Here is a 20754-nt window from a genome sequence, read left to right as displayed (position 1 = left end):
CAGGCTGGGTGAGAAGCCCATGCAGGTGGGGACTGGGAGCAGTTGCAGGGAAGGAGATGCAGAGGGAGGAAAATTAAGAGAAACAAACCAAGAGAGATGGGGGGTGGAGAGAGAGAAAGGAGGATGGAGAAAGGAGAGAGAGAGAGAGAGAGAGAAAGGGCAGAAATAGCTGTGGTCTTAAGGTGAGAATAGTTTCCCACTGAGCGAGGCTGAATAGGACATAACTACTAATAATGAAGATGATAGTAAAGGTTTAGACGGGATTTTCCAAACTAGGAACCTAAAGTTGAACTTGGAAATCTTCACTTAGGCTCCTAAGTCAGTAACAACATTCACAAAGTACTGAACATCCCACCACTCCCACCGACTTTATTCAGAGCCACTGGCTGCTCAGCACTTTGGCCAGGATGCCTGACCATGGACTGAAGAGCCAACTTCAGACTCCTCCATGGCTTTATTTACCACACTAAGGGATTTTCAAAAGTAGCTAAGAGACTAAAAGTTAGCATGACATGGGCTCCTGCATCACTTACGTGACTCTGAAAACCTCCCCAAGGACCACGAGCTACTCTTTATCTTTGTGCAACCCCTTCTTGATACCCATGGGAGATCCTCTAAGGGTAGCAGAGGTGCCCAAGTTCAGACCTCAGTCCAGGGACCAGCTTACAAAATGGAATTTGGCCTTTTCCAAAAATGAGTTTCAACCCCCTGCATAGATAATGATAGATATAGTGTACCTACCCACCTATGTCTGTGTGTACACACACACAAACTGAGTGATAGACAGACAAATACCACAGACAGACAGACACTTCAGACTGGCCAGAGGTGAAGAAACAATGACAAACATATTGAAATATTTTATGCAAAGAATTTCATGAAATTTGTATAATTATGAAATGTATTGAGTACATTATATGACAAATAAAAAAGCCTACACAGGTAGACAGATTCCACCTACTGTGCTGTGAAGATTGGCATTGTATCCCCATACCTGTATAACAAGCACACAATTTCACGTCCCACAATGCACCTTCCCACCACCGTAAGCATAAAACTCCTAGAGTATCATCTTTAAAATGCAAGGGTCCATACGCATACTAGATAGCCATCTAATTCAAACTTGCACTTAACACTCATTACGCAACTGCTGTGCAATAGCAACGGCACAGTTGAGAATTCCCAAATATCGCCTGCTCATAGACTCCTTAGGGAAACATAATGGAATTTTGAAAGCTATGTTCCACTAACCAAAGGAAGAAAAAAACCTTAAAGGGTGAGGTTTATTTTCCTAAAGAAAGGCAAGACTACATAATTTGGCCCTGTGGAGCATGTCCCTTAACAGCGACTATGTCTTATCTAAGTAGCTTTCCCACTGTCCCTGTCAGGCTGACAAAACCATGTGTTTGGTTCTGTTTTTTGTAGATCCTGTGCCTGATACATTTGGGCCCTGATCCTGATTGGGGGCTTTAGGCATGACCACGATACAAACATTACAAATGGACCCAAGACTTGGAGAAGACAGAAACGGGAGCACAGAAAGATGGATACTGTTTTCTCCCACCTCAACCAAACAGCTGGTGGTAGAGGGAAAAGAGTGAGGGAAACTGAGGAAACAGAGATGGCTGAGCAAAGGGAACTCATTTTTCTCACCCTGTTAACAAATTCCTGCCATGCACAAATTCCTGACCTGTCCCCAGTCCCTGCATGATCTCCTTTGCTCAGAAAAGTGCCTCTTTCTTGCATAGGTCACCTCAGGCTTCTGCAATGGTGTCATTGTTAAGGTGACACACAAATCTTTGACTGTCTTCGTATCTGGCACACAGTAATGTGAACAAGCAAGCTGTGTACCCTGGGTGGGGGGACTAATTGTATTTAAATGTATTTTATTTATTCATTTTTTGGTTTCCTGCTTGTTTACTTTCTGCTCCTAAGAGAAATGGCCCTGAATATTCTGATGCAAAGGACGCTGTTTTTTCACAAGGCTAGAAGATGAGATAAGGAGACAGTTGTTCTCCCAGGCAGCACCCACAACTAAAACGGCCACCGGGACATCTTCAGAGAAATCACAGATTGGGAAGAAAGGCTGTGACTGATGAAAGCAAGTGGTAAAACAAACAGCATAAAGCTGATAACATGACCTCAAAATCAGGACAATGCAGTGGATCCAAAGATGACCTTTCTGCGGCCTCTTACTACATGCAGCAGTGCATAACTCAATACACTTGGCAAGTTCATTCGCCTGCTGTGTTATGCGGGCACTGTAGGCACCAACAATAGAGTTAAAGTAAATGTCAGGAGGCCAATGAATTGCTGCAGTGGTTGTCCATTCCGAATCCTCATCAAGCACGACTGTAATGGAAGCTAATACAGGATAGTAAAACTTTTAATACTATGCTCTGTGTGGGTGAATGGCTGCTGCATAGTAAGAGCAAATGCTCCTAAAGAAGCATAAGGAGTCAGTGATGCTTTTTTATTGTGTGGGGGTGTCATGGTATAATTCCCCACTCTGAACCGTAGCAACCAAAAGATGGGGTACCAGCATGAATTCCTCTAAGCTCAATTACCAGCTTAGTGTTTGTAGCGCTGCCATCAACCAGGAATTCCAGTGCCTGGTACACTCTGGCCCCCCCAAAACCTTGCCGGGGGACCCCCAAGATCCAGACCCTCTGGATCTTAACACAAGGAAAGTAAACCCTTTCCCTCACCGTTGCCTCTCCCAGGCTTCCCCTCCCTGGGTTACCCTGGAAGATCACTGTGATTCAAACTCCTTGAATCTTAAAACAGAGAGGAAAATCCACCTTCCCCACTCCTTCTCTCTCCCCCTCCCAGACTCTCCCTGAGAGAGAAAGCAATCCTAACACAGAGAGAAATTAGCCTCTCTCTCCCCCTTCCCTCCTTTCTCCCCACCAATTCCCTGGTGAATCTAGACCTCGTCCCCTGGGGTCTGACACCAGAATAAAAAAACAATCAGGTTCTTAAACAAGAAAAGCTTTTAATTAAAGAAGGAAAAAATAGTAAAAATTGTCTTAGTAAATTTAAGATGGAATATGTTACAGGGTCTTTCAGCTATAGACACTGGGAATACCCTCCCAGCCTAAGTGTACAAGTACAAATTAAAATCCTTTCAGCAAAATACAAATTTGAACTCCTTCCAGCCAAATACACATTTGCAAATAAAGAAAACAACCATAAGCCGAACTCGCTTTATCTACCTAGTACTCACTAGTCTGAACTTATAAGAGCCTGTATCGGAGAGATTGGAGAGAAACCTGATTGCACGTCTGGTCCCTCTGAGCCCCCAGAGTGAACAACAACCAAAAACTAACAGCACACACAAAAACTTCCCTCCCTCAATATTTGAAAGTATCTTGTCCCCTGATTGGTCCTCTGGTCAGGTGACAGCCTGGCTCACTGATCTTCTTAACCCTTTACAGGCAAAAGAGAGACGAAGTACTTCTGTTCTATTAACTCTTACTTATCCGTTTATGAGAGGGGGCCAGCCTATTTTTAGGGACACAAAATTAGGAGGCTAAAGCTCTTAACGGTTTCACTGAAAGCTGTATGGGGGACTCCCACCCTCTGCCGCTATAGCCCGGATCCCGGAGACAACAGTAGGAGGAACTCTAATGGGAGAGGAGCATGGGGGCTGGGAAGAGGGAGCATGCAGGCAGAGCCCCTCTCTGCCAAAGGAATATTTTTCCCAGTGCTGCCACCTCCTCCAAGCAGTGCTGCTCCTCCCACGTCTCTGGCATGAGAGGTAGAGTGGAGAACAGAACCATAGAGATCAATCAGTAAACGTAGGGAGGTGTGCCAGCTGGGCAATATGAAAGTCTCCCTGTCACTGCAGCAGAGTTTGCTTCAGTTCCCATGGCCTGCTCTTCCCCTTTTCCATATCCCTGGGCTCCTAGAAAGGAGCTCAGGCAGCAGGATGTATCACATGCAGCTGCAGCCGTGTTGGAAAGCAGGCAAGGGAAGGCCCTGGGTGGCCTCTGGAGATGAAAGGCTCCTTCTGCAGCTTTGGAGAAGTGCAGGAGAAAGCTGGCAGTGGCTCCTCCCCATCCACCCCTAGCAACAGTCCTTCTGGATTTTACCCCTGGAATTCTCTCTCTCTCTCTCTCACACACACACACACACACACACACACACACACACACACACACACACACACACACACACACACACACACACACACACACACACACACACACACACACAGCCATGGAGAACTACAGTGAGGCATTCCGAGCAGCAAGGTGCCTGGGCCTTTACAGCCAGGTTAGCAGAAGTGCCCAGCAGTGCCCACTTAGACACCTAAACCAGGGCCACAGCCCTTTGGAGTCAATTGGAGTTTTTCCACTGATCTCAGTGGATTTCAGATCAGGGCCCTACATGGCTGGATTTTCAAAAGAGCTCAGCTCCCACTTAGGCAGCTAATACAATCGCCAAGTCTTCCAAAGCACTACACTCCCATGAAGAAGAGTGGAGCTGCTTAGATGCAGATGACTTTGGGAAACCCAAGCCCGGTTGTCAGTGCTGAGGGCTTTTGAAAACCTGGCCCTTAATTTTCAGCTTGTTTTAAAAGTGCCTCACAAATGAAACGGAATAACTCTACTGCCCAAATGACATCTGGGGTGTGAAATAAAATAAGCCTAATCTTGATGGGGATTTCATCAGTACAGGTTATTATTGCCCCCCTGCAAACGGCTAGTGGCCCAGCCCCCTTCAGCAAGCTGCAAGCGGTCTCCCAGCTGCCGAGATGAATTATGACTAGCATGAGTAATATTAACCCCTCCGGGATAAGTCAGTGGGTAATAAAATAAAAACTGTACAGCTGCACAGTCTTTATTAATCAGCAAGTCTGATCACATCAGGAGAGAGCTACCCACCCTTCTGTCTGGGCCGTGCTGCAGTAAAGTCAAGGGGCACCAGGCTCCCAATGTTTGCAGTGTGCAGAGCAGTCTGGTGCTAATCATTATCCTGCCATGTTTTAGGGAGGGAATACAAATATATACAGCTTATCTATCATGCCACCTGTGGGGGGTGGCTGTGTTAATGGTCTGGCTAGGTTACTGAGCCTCAAGGTAGTTAAAAAAGGAGAGCGAGAGAGAGAAAGACAAAAGAGAAATGCTGTTTTCTGCAGGGTCTCCCCATAGTGTTCAGAAGAGCAATCCTTCAGACACGCAGCAGCACAGCTAGTTTGTCATACCAGGACACTTTTACTTAGTCATTAGGAGTGAATAAATTAACATCAATTGCTATATGAAGGATTCATTCCGCAGACTCTGTGGTGTAAACACACATATGGTCTCCATTTGTAATGCAATCAGCTGACAGCACCACTGAGCACCGATAAAAAAAATGTACAGTGTATTGCAGCCAAACTGGGCCTGTTGATTTCTGAGTCAGAGAGCTTTTATTGTCACATGTTAATATCCTTTTAACACTGATAAATGATGAAGAGCTACAAAACATTCATCACATAACGTTGTCAAAAGATGGGGGTTAGCTTGTTTTTATTTCCATTGGCTAAGCCAATATACTCCAGTTCCGAGTTCCCTTTTCTCCGGAATGCTGGTTTTACATCCCCATTAACTATTCTCTCTGTAGTTTTCCATGCTGTGGGAAGTCTGATGAAAAGTAACAAAAGCTATTGTTTGACTGCACTGGAGGCCAAAATGTGAGCACCAGAAATGTTCACGGGGACTAAGCTTTCATGCCTTAAGAGAAATTGAAAATAGCGAGCAAGTCTTCAATATGGAAACCCAATTGTACTGTGCAATTGTGTCATTGGGAAAGATTTCATTACAGGATTATTCTATGGTTACAAAGAACCAGAAAAAACGTTAGGACACACGAGGGAAAAAGATCTCTTTCTTGATAATCTCGTATTTCAACATTCTTGTATCACTTTCCACCCTCAAACTCAAAGTCTCTCCTCTCCCTTCCCTTTTCTAATTGGCTATATTAGTTTAAAACTTATTTTCCAACTCTTCTCATCCTCCCAGTGTTACAGGCACCAGGCCTTAAAAATTCCTGTTCCACCCCATTCCATAGCCCCAGGATGGCTTGCTTTTGCGCCAGGGCATCACAGGTTGTTGGCATGGCCATCACATCTGTTATTGTTATCTTTTGGTTTAAGCACTATTTCCTTTGTCACCAGAGATGGTACCAGAGATGCCATATAAATATGATGCAATGTAATTGACAAAACCCCAGCACACAGGATCAATGAAGGTTCTTTGAAAGTAGAACTTTACCTTCTGTGTGATGTGGTTGACCCAGGGAGAAGAGCAGTTGCTGAGGTCCGGCCCTTGTGGGTCCCAGATCCCATCAGGAGCGAGACACAGGAAAGTTGAAACACCTAAAAAGACAACACGGGAAGGACTCTATTATCTGCTAGCAAATGCGTTAATAAGCCTGGGTTTATTTTCACAGGCTTCAATCATTTCATAATGAAAGAAAGTGTACCCAGTATTTGCAACCATGTAAGCTATGTTTTGAGGACCTCAGTGGGAAGATATGCCTGGCCCACATTACTATAGTATCCAAGCACCTGACAATCTTTTATGTATTTATCCTCATAATGCCTCTGGGAAGTAGGGAAGTACCATTCTCTCCATTGACTTGTCCAAGGTCACACAGGGAGCCCATGACAGATGAGGAAAGTGAACCTGGGTCCCACAACTCCTAGGCTACTGCCCTAACCAGTAGGCAAGGCTTTCTCTTTGCTTTGCCCCCCAGTGACTCCAAAATCAATCCCTCAGACTCACCATCCCTCTCTCCTACCATTTCATGAAGATTCTGCTTCACTGTAAAGTCCTGGAACCACATGGATGGAAACACACCAAGTTTGATAGCTACAAATAAGATGCAATACGGTCCATTTAACTCATGCTCCCCCCATCCCCACCACTACACACCTGGTGACAAAAGGGACTTTAGGGGAGAAGCTGCTTAGCAAATACTTCCTAAGCACTCTCCTGAAAAAAAACGCAAAATATACCAGGAGCTTACAGACAAAGAGAAACTCAGTCTCAATGGTTCAGCGAGACATTTTTAGACGGCAAGGAAGCAGAGATGTGGATTAAAGAGCCTGCATCCCATAAGGTGCTCTGCACTGAAGAGCCAAACTTTTCAACAGGGAAGTAAATGAGATGTGGGGCCTGATGTTACTCCCATTAAAGTCAAGGAGTGCTTTGCTGATGTTTTCAAAGGGAGCAGGAACAGGTGCACTGACAACACATGGCAGCTTTAATGAATCATATGAATCACAGAAATTAGAGCTAGGAAAGGCCTATTGGCCGCTCTGGACCATCCCCTGCCTGTGGGGAATTTTCCCATATTCCAAAATACTTCATCCAATCTAGCTTTCTATAACTCATGCAATGGGGCATACAGATTCCCTACAAAGGCTATTCCCCAGCCTCACAGACCTCGCTGTTAGGAGATGCCTCCTGATATTCAGCCTAACTTTTCTTTTGCTTCCTTTCTTTCCTTCATTTTATGAACAGGACTTTATAGATGATTATTTATTTATTTATTGGTCGTCACTCAGCTGAGCAATGGGCCTGATCCTCCAGTGACCTAGACTTTGTGTAATCATTTACATCTGCATAAAGTGCTTCTAAAAGGCACCCAGAGTACTATTTTATACCCACTCTGCACTCACTGGGTCCAATTCTCCTCTCACAAACACAGGGTTTATATCTATTTTACTTCTATTCACCTCACCTGGTGTGAAAGAAGGATCAGAAGCAGCGCACACAGATGTAAATGATGACACAAGATGCACGGCACTGGAAAACTAAGACCTAACATATTTTGCTCTTTTAAACTTTTCTCCACTTCTTCCAACCCTGTATTAATTTTTTGTTGCTCTTTAGTGAATTCCCTCCACCTTCCTCAGATCTTACTGGCATACAGGTCCTCAAAACTGGATACTAGAACCAGGACCAGGTTTACAATTACACCAATGGAATTGTGGCACCGGGCTCATGCTCAAAAGAGGCCCTGCCTGCTCGCTCCACCTCCATTTGGCCTCTTCCCCACCCGCCGCTTGCTCCTCTAAGAAGAAAATAAGAATGGCCCTACTGGGTCAGACCAAAAGCCCATCTAGACCAGTATCCGGTCTACTGAGAGTGGCCAATGCCAGCTTGCCACAGAGGGAATGAACAGAATGGGTAATTAGCAAGTTACCCATTCCTGCCGCTCATTCCCTCCAAACAGGGAGAAGAGCTTTTCTCCCCAGACAGGACTTGAACCCATAGTCTTTAGTGTAGCAAGATATGCTGTAGACATTAGCCTACTAGGGATACAACCCCAGCTCCCTCTCTGAGCAGGGGCAGGGCCTTGAGGAGGAGCACCGGCGAGGTCTTGGGGCAAAGAGGCCATGCAGCGGCAGGGCCTCAGGGCGAAGCATGGGCGGGGCCTTGGGTGGGGGTGGGACCATGGTCCGGGTGCAAGGGCCCAAAAAAGATTAATCTGTCCCTGACTAGAACTGGCTAAAAATCTCCTGAACATTTTCACCAAAAAAACCAGGCAATTTTTTCTTAAAAATGTTGGCAAAAAAACCCCAAAACAAACAGACAAAAAAACATCCAGTTGTTTGACATGTTAGAGAAAAAAATAATTTTGAACTTTTGCTTTTCAAAAAAAAAAATCCCAATGTTTGGCCAGCTCTCTTGTATGTATTTGACAGGGGACTCTGCCTTTCCTTTCCCCGGAACTTCAGTGGGTGCTGGAGCTGTGTGGTCATTCTGACAAATCAGTCACTTCCAGTTAGGTGCCTAGCTATGGATCAGGGAGCCCAAATTTATGCACCCCAGTTTGAGAATCTTTAAAATTGTATCAATTGAAACAGCCAAAATCACACCATGGCAAACGATAAGACTTAGGATAAACTTCAAACCACCAAAACCCCAGCAATCAGCCCAGGCCCTGCTCAGAACAAAGACAATAAAGTGTATTGCACAATATACTCAACAGGACATTTCCCTTGGGGCATCAAGGCCTGATACTGCCAGATGCTGGGCAGCCTTCCCCTCCTATTGTTTTCACTGGGAGTTGAAGGTGTTCAGGATCTTGCAGGGAGTGCTAGGCATATTCAGGAGCTAGTCCTTCATACAGCTGGGAGTTCCTCAGCTGCCTGCCACACTTCCTAAATAACCATTAGCTTATTCTACTGGTGCCAGGCCACACGGGCCTGCCTGCCAGGAGACAGTGTGTATGTTATAAATAGTAGTAGCAAGCAGATCTCTGACCAAGTCACTGAAAGAACCAGACAAACAGAGACAGAGGCAGAGCATTAAAGGCCAGAAGGAACCAACACACCCAGCATCCGCACATGACTTGCTCAGGCCATTTCAATGGGGCTCACCTACTGTCCCCATAGGGCACGGCTGCTTTGCCATCTGTCCTTGCCGGGTCCTAAACCACATGATCTCACGGGCTTCCACAGCCTCACAGCTCTCTGCCCCTACAGCGGGGAGCTGGGAGGAGGCAGGTGAAAGGGGTGTAGTCATTTCATCGGGGACATCCACCACCAGGGAGGGTGTGCTCGTGCTCCTGTTCCTTCTGCCCGCGGCTGAGGTGGTGGTGGTGCGCCCGGTGCTCGTGGCGGTGAGGAGAAGAGGGATGCTGGTGGTGGTGCTTCCCACGCCATGCGCCCCAGATGTCGATACTTCTGAAACAAAGCAAAAGTATGTTAAAAAAAGAAAGTGCAATTGCTGATCTCTTTGGCTTTGAGATGTTCTAACATAGAGGACACATAAATATTTCATGATGCCCTGTTTGCTCTACAAAATTAGCAAGGACCATAGGAAGCGACTGCATCAAAACTGTGTTCGAGTACCAAACAACTCATTAATTACAGCTTTGCTAAAGGCAGGCTTTCATAGTCCTTCCTGAAGCATAGCAAAGACAATCTCTTTACAGAGAGCAACTACAGTACAAAATAAATAGGAGGTGTTGAGTTTCTTCCAATCAAACATTAAGTCCTTATTAAACCGTCTGCTGCTGACCCCTATAGGCGAGGCTGCTATATAAATAGGCTTTGATTAATTAGATTTTTATTGCTAAATCTCAGCCAATGTTGACTTCACCTACATACACAAACCGATGAAAAAATATTTCCATTGATAATAATTACAATTTATAGATAGGTAAAATAAAAGAAATGCCGCTTGAGAACTTATTAGTGTCAAAATCCAGAGATTTACACTTTTGAATGAGGATCATTACAAATGGACTAGCAAATGAATAGTAAAAACAGGCATGATCTGTTGATTTAAAGATATTTACTTCGAATATTTTGACATGCGAGGTTGACAATTTGTGTTTCACAAAGCTTTAACTTTTTGAATCTCAAATCTACTGTCTAAATAATTGTCAGACCTTCTCCCATCCCAAAACCATGGATATTTAAATAGATAAAAATGGGGGGAAATGCTTAAAACCTATAATTTTGCACAACTGAAAATGTAAATTGATAGAAATCTAAAACGATTCTTACAAATAAACATCAATATGATCTGTCAAAATGATCAAGGAATAAAAATTGAATTCTACCACACCTACGTATAAGTATCTAAAATGCAACAGGATAGAGTAGATCTTTCCAAGCAAGCTCATGTCACTTGGTTGTATTAACTGTGACTGAACTAGAAAAGCCTTCACCAAGAACTGCTGCTTAGAGAGATTCCCAGCACCCCACTCAGTGTTAGCCCCAGAGTGCAGAACTGCCGTAATGACTACCACCAATGACTGAGTAAAACATCCTTCATGTATACATCACCCTCGTGCAGTGTCTGACAACAGCACTGTCTTGTGGGGAGTCATTCCAGCCACAAGCGCACACCCAGGGATTAGCCCAGAAGTGGTTTATGGAACTAACTCATTTACATTCTGTAACAACTCCCATGCTAATACCTGATCCTACCAGTAATACCGGTGCCCTCACTATGTAGCATGTATGGTGGCCTTAAAGGAACACCTCACAGAAGGCACATTCCTTGATGGTTTAATCATTCCTTGACGGTTTAATAATTAAAAGGATGTTCCATTACAACTGTTGCTGACAAGAGGGGCCCGGCAGCAATGAGAGGTTAACTAATTTAAAACAACATTAACCTGCTCTGTGTTGCATAATTGCTCTGCTAAGTATTGTGTGTGAAAATATGGAGAGACAGTCCCCTTGTAATTACATTATTTTGCCTGCTATTTAGACCCACATGTTGGCACTGATTAGGACTTTTGAAAAGCTGACCAAACAGAGCACTCGTATTAGGTTCTTCATTACAATTTGCACTTCAGGCTGAGACAGAGCTATGGGTTCTGGCTCCCTACTGCCTTGTATCTTGTGCATTCATTTGAAGTGCCACCATTCCAATCCAATGAGTACACAATGCACAAGGGTAGAGGAGAACTGGCTTCCTGTTATCCCCACCATCGAAGGAATGGATGCCTTTGCCAGCATATTTCCTCACTGAGCAGGGACATTCATGCCTCACCCCTATGACAGTATATCATACACTTCTGCTAGGAGACTGAGGCCTTCTGATTTTTGCTTGGCGTAACATTTTGCTCCTCTCTTGCAACTAGGGCTTGCCGAAGTGACCCGGTTTGGAGAGGAACAAGAGTCCCACAAGCCCAGTTTCACAGCAGAAGAGTCACTGCAGCCCATGACATTACACAACACCATTTAAAGATATGTTGATTTTTGCTCCTTAAAAGCAAATATACCCCTTGAGGCCCTGGAGACAAACACTTTACTTAGTCCTGCCCTGAGTGCAGGGGACTGGACTAGATGACCTCTCGAGTTCCTTTCCAATCCTACATTTCTATGAGTCTATGAATGTAGTGTCTCAGCACATCATCATTGTTAATGTACTGATCCTCACAGCACCCTGCGTGGTAGGGACAGGCTATCCACCCCATTACACAGGTGGAAAACTGAGGCAAAGTGACATGGGGAATTTAACCCATGGATTCAAACCCAGATCTCCCCGCACCCCAGACCAGTGCCCTCACCACTGGACAATCTCTCTCTTCTATATTGAGCACTATGACTAGCTAGCTAAATATTCTTGAATGAATCTTAAGTTTTTATTGGGGAGAGTTTTATAGAATTCCATTATCAATTTCTTGCTGTTTACATTTTTTAAAAAAGAAATCACTGTTTCTGTGATCACATTATTAGTTCCAGGTACTTGCTTTACTGCTTTCCTCAATGACAATCACACTGGGCCCAACCCTGCGAGCTCTTCATTCAGCATCAGTTGCATGTGTTTGGCACCTTTTGGGATCAGGTCCTTTATTATTAACCTCCCGACCCTAACTTGCCAGCATTAAACACTGCGGTCTATACATGTGCATACAAGAACTGGGTTTGTCAGGAGGCAGCTTTGAAAATCAGGGAAGTTTAACCTACCACAGGGCTGCCGATCTTATTTTCCAGCATGTTCACACTGACTCACTTTCACTCTGTGTTCTGGGTTTGAATGAATCTCAAAAAAAGGCAAGGCAAAACTTCACAGAAATCACCAGGTTTCCCCTTGTTTCTGTTCAAAGCTGCACTAAAACACCAAGCTACATATCCTCTCCATCTGAAATTACCACTGGCTAAAAGGTTCTTGTGAACTTCAGCAAATATGGCACAGTCAAATTTCACCTGCTTTTACTTTACAATATGATAAGTTAGATAGAAAGAAAGAAAGAAAGAAAGAAAGAAAGAAAGAAAGAAAGAAAGAAAGAAAGAAAGAAAGAAAGAAAGAAAGAAAATTGCCATTAGGATGTTTCCAGTTGCCTTAGGTAACTACATATCACTTTTAATTTGCAGAATAAGGTATACTAAGTAGAGTGCATATAGAGATGGTCATGTCTATATTAGGCACCTAAGGCAAAATTGACCTTAGTTATAGAATCATAGAACATCAGGGTTGGAAGAGACCTCAGGAGGTCATCTAGTCCAACCCCCTGCTCAAAGCAGGACTAATTCCGAACTAAATCATGCCAGCCAGAGCTTTGTCAAGCCTGACCTTAAAAACCTCTAAGGAAGGAGATTCCACCACCTCCCTAGGTAACCCATTCCAGTGCTTCACCATCCTCCTAGTGAAAAAGTTTTTCCTAATATCCAACCTAGTTATGAGTGACCACTCAATTTTTACAAACATTTCTGAGTGTAGGTGTAAAAGACAAAATTGTTTTTCAAGCAGTCATTCGAGAACAATGCCAGAATTAATGCCTATGTATACATGGACAAAATGTTCATTAATGGGTGTCAAAAATTAGGGGGTAAGTCCATATTCAGGCAACTCAATAAATGACCTGGTTTTCAATGTGACGAGTGCTCAGCAGCTCCCATTGACTTGACCAGAAATCTCGAGAGGGTTGAAATGTTGAGCCTGCCATTTAGAAACAGTTATTGTAAATCTTGGACTATATTGTTTTTAGGTTGCAGCTCTGGAAGGTTTATTTGATCAGCTATGTATGGGAATTTATAAATATGTTCCCTTAGTCATAAAATGGCAGTTATATTATCTGCCTAGACCCCTGAGCATTGATGCAAGTACCAGTTTCAAGGGTATTTTTCTCTTTCCTTTGTGTGTGTGTGCGTGTACTTGTCTGTTACCTTTACAAATAAATAAATAAAAACAATCTCAGCACTGAATTCTGCTTCACATCATACAAAGTACAAATAATAAGAAAGGATAAAACAACTGGTTTGAAGTCACCTAACAGAATTAAATAGATGAGATACTACTGAATTCAGTTCAAAGGTCTAATTCTTCAACAAGTCACCGTGATAATGAGTTCCAAAAGACAAGATTGCCATATTAACAGCAGTGAGTTTTACAGAACACAGAAAGCTCCCACAGTAGATTTCACTCACACATCCATGTACTTTAAAACCAACTTAATTGGTTAGTTGGAAAAGAATAAGAGATTGGAATCATTTACATATAAATAACTCTTAAATCCAAGTAAAACCATCAATAGTCTGCAACTTGTGCAAAATTACTTGAAGTGCTACAGTACAGAATACAAATGAGCTACCCAGATTTATCCACACTGCCAATAAACGGTAAATTTTAAACTTTAAGAAAATCAGTGTTGCATGGGACCATTTTAATAGAAGACACTACTTCATAATACAATGTTTTCTTACAGAGGAGCAGTAACCTTTAAAAATCATTAACCTTATCATAACTAGAAATGCATATTTATGGTTATTTTATTTTTACGGCTTGTTTTATTATGCTTTGCCATTCTGAGAGCTTAAGGTTAGATTTAGGGTAAATTTAGATTTTTATAACAAGTTTTAGATGCAGAACATATGTGAGACTCTACACTTGGATTCTACGGAGCATCGTTCTGGAGCTAAACGTAATCCATAGAGCTGCTGGGAAAGTGTGAGCCCTGGTTTAGGCAGCCATCTCTTCCCTGGATAACCTATAGCAATACTTTATTTTCTCTCCCCATGTCCTATACATATACAGAAAGTCTACATCAATAATACAAGATTAGCTTTTCCAGACATGCTCAGACTAGAGTGACAGCGACAAAAGGGCATTTCTAAGGTCCTCAGCAGGATCGCTGCAACTCACTAGGAAATATATAGCCATACCTAATGGGCTGACTGTATGAGGAAAAGATATGACCCAGCTTCCTTGCTCTATTTCTCAAATTTCACACAGAGTTCAAACCTCAAGGTCCATGCTCAGGCAACACTCCCATTAGGCTCAGTGGGAATTTTGCCAGAGTAAAGACCAAGTAAGGACTATGCTCAAAACAAACAGTGTTTTCAAACACATGGAATAACCATGTCCTTTATTTTTTACTTCATTGCCTAAAGATATAGCCCAGCTGTATTCAGCTGGGCTAAGATCACTGTGTTAGTTCCTGACACAAGAAGAATCCCACATGTCATCTCGGACTCGGTTATTCACTCCTTTGCAGCACTGTCAGACACTGGACTGTGTTCACCAGTGGCTGTACACTAGACTCACAAACATTAAGACCAGAAGGGACCATCATGATCATCTAGCCTGGCCTCTTGCACATTGCAGGCCACAGAATCTCACCTGCCCACGCCTGCGATAGGCCCATAACCTCTGCCTGAGTGACTGAAGTCCTCACATCTTGATTTTAAAACGGCAAGATTAATCTTTTTATATTACAATATAAACAGCTTTGATTCTAGGCAAGAGTGCCTGTAATCACCAGATCTTCATTTGCTCAGGTATTCTTTTAGGGTGTCTAAGCATCAGGAAAATTACCCTGAGTAATTCATCTTTGGAACAACTTACCTAGGGACATGGTAGATTTTCTATCTCTTGAAGCCTTTAAATCATTTCTCAAACTGGGGGTCCCGACGCAAAAGCGGGTCACAAGGCTATTGTGCGGGGGTCACGAGATCACAAAAATATTGCTGGGAGGACGAGGGAGCTGGAGGGGAAGCGGAGATACAGCAGCTGCCTCTCTCTGGCCACCCAGTTCTGAAGGCAGTACTGCCACTGGCACCAGTGCAGAATTAAGGACGGCGATATCTATGAGTATGTACACTAATTCGCTATCGCTTTCTTGGGAGGAAGGAGGGTTGTCACTGCCTGAAATATTTTCAAAGGGGGTCCCAGCCAAAAAGTTAAATCAAGTCTGGATATCTTTCTGGAAAGAGGTGACATAGAAATTGCAGGATAAAGTTCTATGCCCTGGATGTCAGACTAGATGATCATTAAGATCCCTTCTGACCTTAAAACCTATGAATCTGTGAATGTAAAGGTTTGTTCTAGTATAAACACACACACAGAGCCATTTCAGTGGCAGGTGAGGGAGTGCTTGCAGTTTCACATAGGATGCCCAACTAAACTAAGTGATTCTATAAGGCTTTACAGCAAGATTGGAGAAAGCATGGCATTCTAACAGATGTTTAAGCTCAAAAAACAATGCATGTTCATCAGTTTGGATGCTCTGAACAGGTCTCCCACTAAAAACACTGGAGCAACTATTCAGAATGCAATTGAACAGTTCCACTTCCATTGAAATTTAGAGCAATCAAGCTATTTTCTCATACAAACCTTCTGTGTCTGCATTCACAATTATTTACGTATTAAGAAAACACAGCATTGACGGTTTGTGAAAGGATGTTAGAAATTCAAAACCTAATTTTGTCCTTTTTCTATATGATAAATACTTATTTTGCTTAGAGCATTTCATTCCTTTCCTTTCTTTGCCTATCAAACAGTCGAACAAGATATATTTACATGCTTAACAGGAAGGTTTAGATACCTCTTGAAAGAAAGAAAAAACATTCTGGTTTAAAACATTTTCAAAAAAATCAAAACAGCTGTTTTTCTCTCTTCCACTGTCTTGTAAACCTTCCTTGAGTGAATTAGTTTCCTATTGGCATTGCCCAACACTTGTCACTGCATTTTTTTAAATCTTAGTAGAAACAATATTTTTAATTGAAAAACCAATCCTGTTTATGTTTCCATCTTTATGGATTTGATGCAAAGTCCACTGAAATCAATGGCAAGATGCTCATCAATAAGCTCTGGGTCAAGCCTTGCACGTGTACCAGCATTATTAACAATGATATGAGCAAATACCTTGGAATATGACTTGTTGATTAACCACTTGAGTGACATATTGTCTTTGGTACATGACACGAAGAGCAGCACCATCCTGTGCTGTCCCATATAATGTGTATGTGTGTCTAGCTAGCTAGATGTATATCTCTGTACCCATTTGAATATTGGCTCCTGTATTCTACTACCACAGAGTAGTTATGGCACAGGGAAGCAGCAAAAACAGATTACCCTCCCTTTCAATAAACAGAATTAACTGTATAGAACAGGAAAAATTACTTGTGTTTACTAAAGAGGAACGCCAAGTGTCTCTCATATCAAACCTATGGATTGCAGTCCATTATACAAGGGCTCTCTTGCCAATCATGGATGAATCTGAACCAGAGACATATAGGAACACAAGAGTAAAATATGATTCTCTTGGACTCTTTCAGTAGCTGGGGTTGCTGAAGGGATACATACAAGAAAATGCCTGGGAGATAGGATTGGAGGGACAAAAGCCCAATGTGTCTCAACAGTCTGTTCAAGGTCTTCTATATCTGAACTCTTTGGAAATATGGACCCAAACCAAGCCAAGTCAACTTGAAAGACATTATCTAAGACAAGCAGTTCTTCCATCTCTGCCAGAAAATCTAAGATGAGTGGACAGTCACTGGAACAAGCTGATTGGGAGGCTGGTCCAAACATTCACAAACATTTTGACAAACATGGAAAGAGGCTCACATGGATCCAGATGAAATTTTAGGTGAATTCTGAATGTCAGGGCAGGATTTACTGCTGTAGCCCAAAATCTGATGCAAACTCAATAGCTTTAGCTGGATTCAACCTGAAGCCAGTTAAAACGTCTGACAAAGTGAGTATTCACCCACGAAAGCTTACGCTCCAATCCATCTATTAGTCTTTAAGGTGCCACAGGACTCTTTGTTGCTTTTTACAGATCCAGACTAACAAAGCTAGCCCTGGGATACTTAAAACATTGTGATTTATCCGAACATCACTTTGAGCTTTTTTAATTAATTTGAAAAACAGAATGACCACAAAATTCAAGGGTGTGAAAACTAAAAAAGGCCGTGTTCTACTGCAGGATGCCAGACTCCTTCTCTACCACTAAACCACATTGCCTCAATGATTTGATTAATTATATTCCAAGCACTAAGCATTCGGAACGAGACTGTCCAAACAGCTCAGCATTACAGCTGGTCACATTTTTCCCATCAAAACTGTTTTGCAATGGAAATGTAGGTTCTTCACTAAAGCAAACTTTACATATAAAAATTCTGTCTTCCATGGAAAATTTTGAGTTTTTGTCAAAAACCTTCTGGCCAGATACTGAAAACATTCTGGTTTGGGCTGAATTCCTCCCCTCTCCCCCGCCCACAATAATAAGGTGAAAATTTTCTGTGGGAAAAATATCCATTTTCCAATCCATACTATTCAGCACCCAGCAGCTCTCTTATTGGGCCCATTAAATTTTTATTTGAGAAATAAATGTTTAGTCTCATTCCAAAATACCTGTCACCTTTGAGCTTTTCCAAAAAGTCAGAGGACCTGATGCCTCAGTTTCAAATGTAAGCCTGTAGCGAGCCATTCGACAAAAGACGCGTTTCCTGGCCCAACTATGGGGCTACAACAACCAGATTTAAATATTTAACTACTGCACATTACATTTAACAAAGGGAAATGTTAAGAATTTCCCTGGCTTTGGCATCAGGTACTTAGGAAAGTGCTATATCATATCATCATCCCACCTTACCCAGAGTCTTACCTGTTCTCTCTCATTCAATGCCCAGGCTGTCTCTGTGAATCTCTCTCACTTTCCAGAAGCCTTCTAATAAGAACACTCATCACACGCTTTAACGCTCACCTTTTGCAATTTGTTCTGAACATTTGGACAGAAATTAAGACTGGGCCATCATTTTCAGTACAGGGCAAGGTAGTGTCTCTTCACAACCGTGTCATAATGCTTTTGGAAATGCAGATTAACTATGGAGCCCTGGTAAACAGGGAAACATTACAGAGAAACTGATCCAATAGAGAGTGCATCAGGATTTATTATAAATGGACTAATCTAACAGATCTGAGAGTTCAGTCGAAGAGCTATTTTTAGGCGATCTAGCTTTAAATCGCTCCATTTATGTGCAAACACTGTCGTATGTGGCTGCATTATTTTGAATTAATATATTTTAAAATATCAGATGTGCCTTTTTTATGTCACATGTTATTTCAAAAAGGAAGATCATATCCCTCCACCCTTTCCCCTCCCAGGGTACAACAGCTGCATATTATTACTGAAAGTATATAGGGAACGTCTGACCTCCTAAACAATCTATTTTCCCCAGTGTGATTCACATCCATCAGAGCCTTGGTTGCAGATCTGACACATTGTCTTCCAACTTGCATACCCCAAACTCCATTAAAGAGAAAACCAGCAGGAATTCCCTAATAGCTCATCGCTGTAGAAATCACTTTTGATTTCAGCAACACATATTGTCAGTTTTTCATTCTAGCCACTTTAGCGGATGCGCGCACACACAAATAGCTTGAATAGATTTACTGCAGGTCAAGGTTTTTGGAGGGGTTCTTGTTATTTTTTAATTACACTAACTATATTACACCCACAAGGGGAAATGTGGCTTTTAGTTTCTTGAGAGAAAAAGCAAATGTAAAAAAAATATTGAATGTAGAAAATTATTTTTTCTTGGCCATTTTGGAGAGCGATCAATGTAATTTTTATTCATTAATTGTAATTTATTGTACCTTACCTATTTTTTTTGTATTTTCCTCTGTATTTTGAATTGCATACTTTACATCCAGTCAGTGCCACAAAATCCTTTCTTTTTTTTTTTTTTTTTGCCATTCGACAGCAGTAGTCTTGTGTCTGTATTTGCTACCTTTCAGCATATGGAAACATGACTGAGTGCCATAAAATTGAAGGGTTATGACCAAGTGGTTTTAGGGGGTGATAGTGACTGACCTAATCAAAGCAGCTGAAGCTCACAATGAGTCCTTCCATTAGCCCAAGATCTCAGCTACAGAACGTCCCCTTACACTTTGACTACTGGCTACTATATTTGCTTTTTCAATTCAGGCTATAAATATAACTTTCCTGGAAAATAACTATTTTTTGAACTTCTCTGCTTATCCTTGTGCATATAGTCTTTGATCTGGATGTATTCAATGAAATGGGCTATTGCCCACTGAGAAATGTCTTGGGATCTTTTAAAGATATAATAATTTAAACACGGAATGGCTGGATGGTTGCTTTTCAATTTGTGAAATGGCTCAAAGTCTGTAAATAAAACAGAATTGGATGGCTTTCAAAAGCACAGATTATGTTTTTCAATTTTCAGTGACTCAACGCTTCCAAGATGCACTCCAGCAAATCTCATATTAATATTTAAAAACTGATTGTGTTGTGCTGTTACACTTGAGAAAGAGAGCAGGCACAACAAAACAAAACAAAACAAAACAATTACACTGGAACTACAGAGATGCGGCTTCAAACCTTTGCAGTACATGCATGTACAGTGTGGGTGGGTGGGATGGAAGCAGGCGGTGGAGGCTTTCTTCCTTGTGCCTGATGATTTTGGAGATTAATACTGTAAAGAATGCTTTTCGCATGCAACTTGTTTACTACACATCTGCCATGACAGTATTTTCAGATTCTCTCGATTCCCAGGTGCTCTCAGGCTAGGGATTTGAGCAAACATGCTTTGCCGCTGTGTCAGCCAGTTGAAATTAAAAAGGGGAGAGGGAGAGAAAAATGTCAGAAAAAGCAAAAGTGCCACAGAGAGAGGGCTTAAACTTTTTCCCCCTTCAACCCAAGTGTGGATTAACCACATTAAGATGCAAATCAGACTGCACTACAGTGCAATAGACAAAGCACTGAGAGCAGGGCTTCTTGTTTACATATTAGCTGTTGAATGGATACTGTCCTTCTATTATCCCTTAATAATGGTTTTGCTTAGTCAAACAGCAACAAGAGTGATACCCCCCCACACACACACATCACATCAAAGTTTGCTTTATGTCCCTCGCCAAAACCATGCATTTTCCCTAGCGTTGCAGGGCCACCGGTGTTCCAAGACAGATAAAAAATTCCCATTGCTAAGGCAAATCTGAATGCTGCTCAGTGCTTTTCTCCAGAGGGCACTGTGCTCTGCACAGT

The 20754-nt window shown here is 42.3% G+C and overlaps 1 protein-coding gene across 24 annotated transcripts in view; it reads right to left on the bottom strand.

The window, feature by feature from the left end:
• The window catches only part of ADGRL3 (adhesion G protein-coupled receptor L3), an 814176-nt gene that overhangs the window by 154632 nt on the left and 638790 nt on the right, over positions 1-20754 (bottom strand). For 15 of the 24 annotated variants that reach the window (XM_050948174.1, XM_050948180.1, XM_050948199.1 and 12 more), the window contains exons 8-9: positions 9380-9685; positions 6261-6364 (exon numbers count right to left, since the gene is read on the bottom strand). In XM_050948174.1, the coding sequence (XP_050804131.1) occupies positions 6261-6364; positions 9380-9685 (410 nt within the window). The remainder of the gene's footprint in view (positions 1-6260; positions 6365-9379; positions 9686-20754) is intronic. The other 9 variants (XM_050948176.1, XM_050948179.1, XM_050948183.1 and 6 more) reach the window with 1 other exon arrangement.

The sequence above is a fragment of the Gopherus flavomarginatus genome, chromosome 3 (genome assembly GCF_025201925.1).
Source record: "Gopherus flavomarginatus isolate rGopFla2 chromosome 3, rGopFla2.mat.asm, whole genome shotgun sequence".
Taxonomy (NCBI): domain Eukaryota; kingdom Metazoa; phylum Chordata; order Testudines; family Testudinidae; genus Gopherus; species Gopherus flavomarginatus.
The sequence above is the reverse complement of the archived record's forward strand: the minus strand, read 5'-3'. Positions and strand labels throughout refer to the sequence as shown.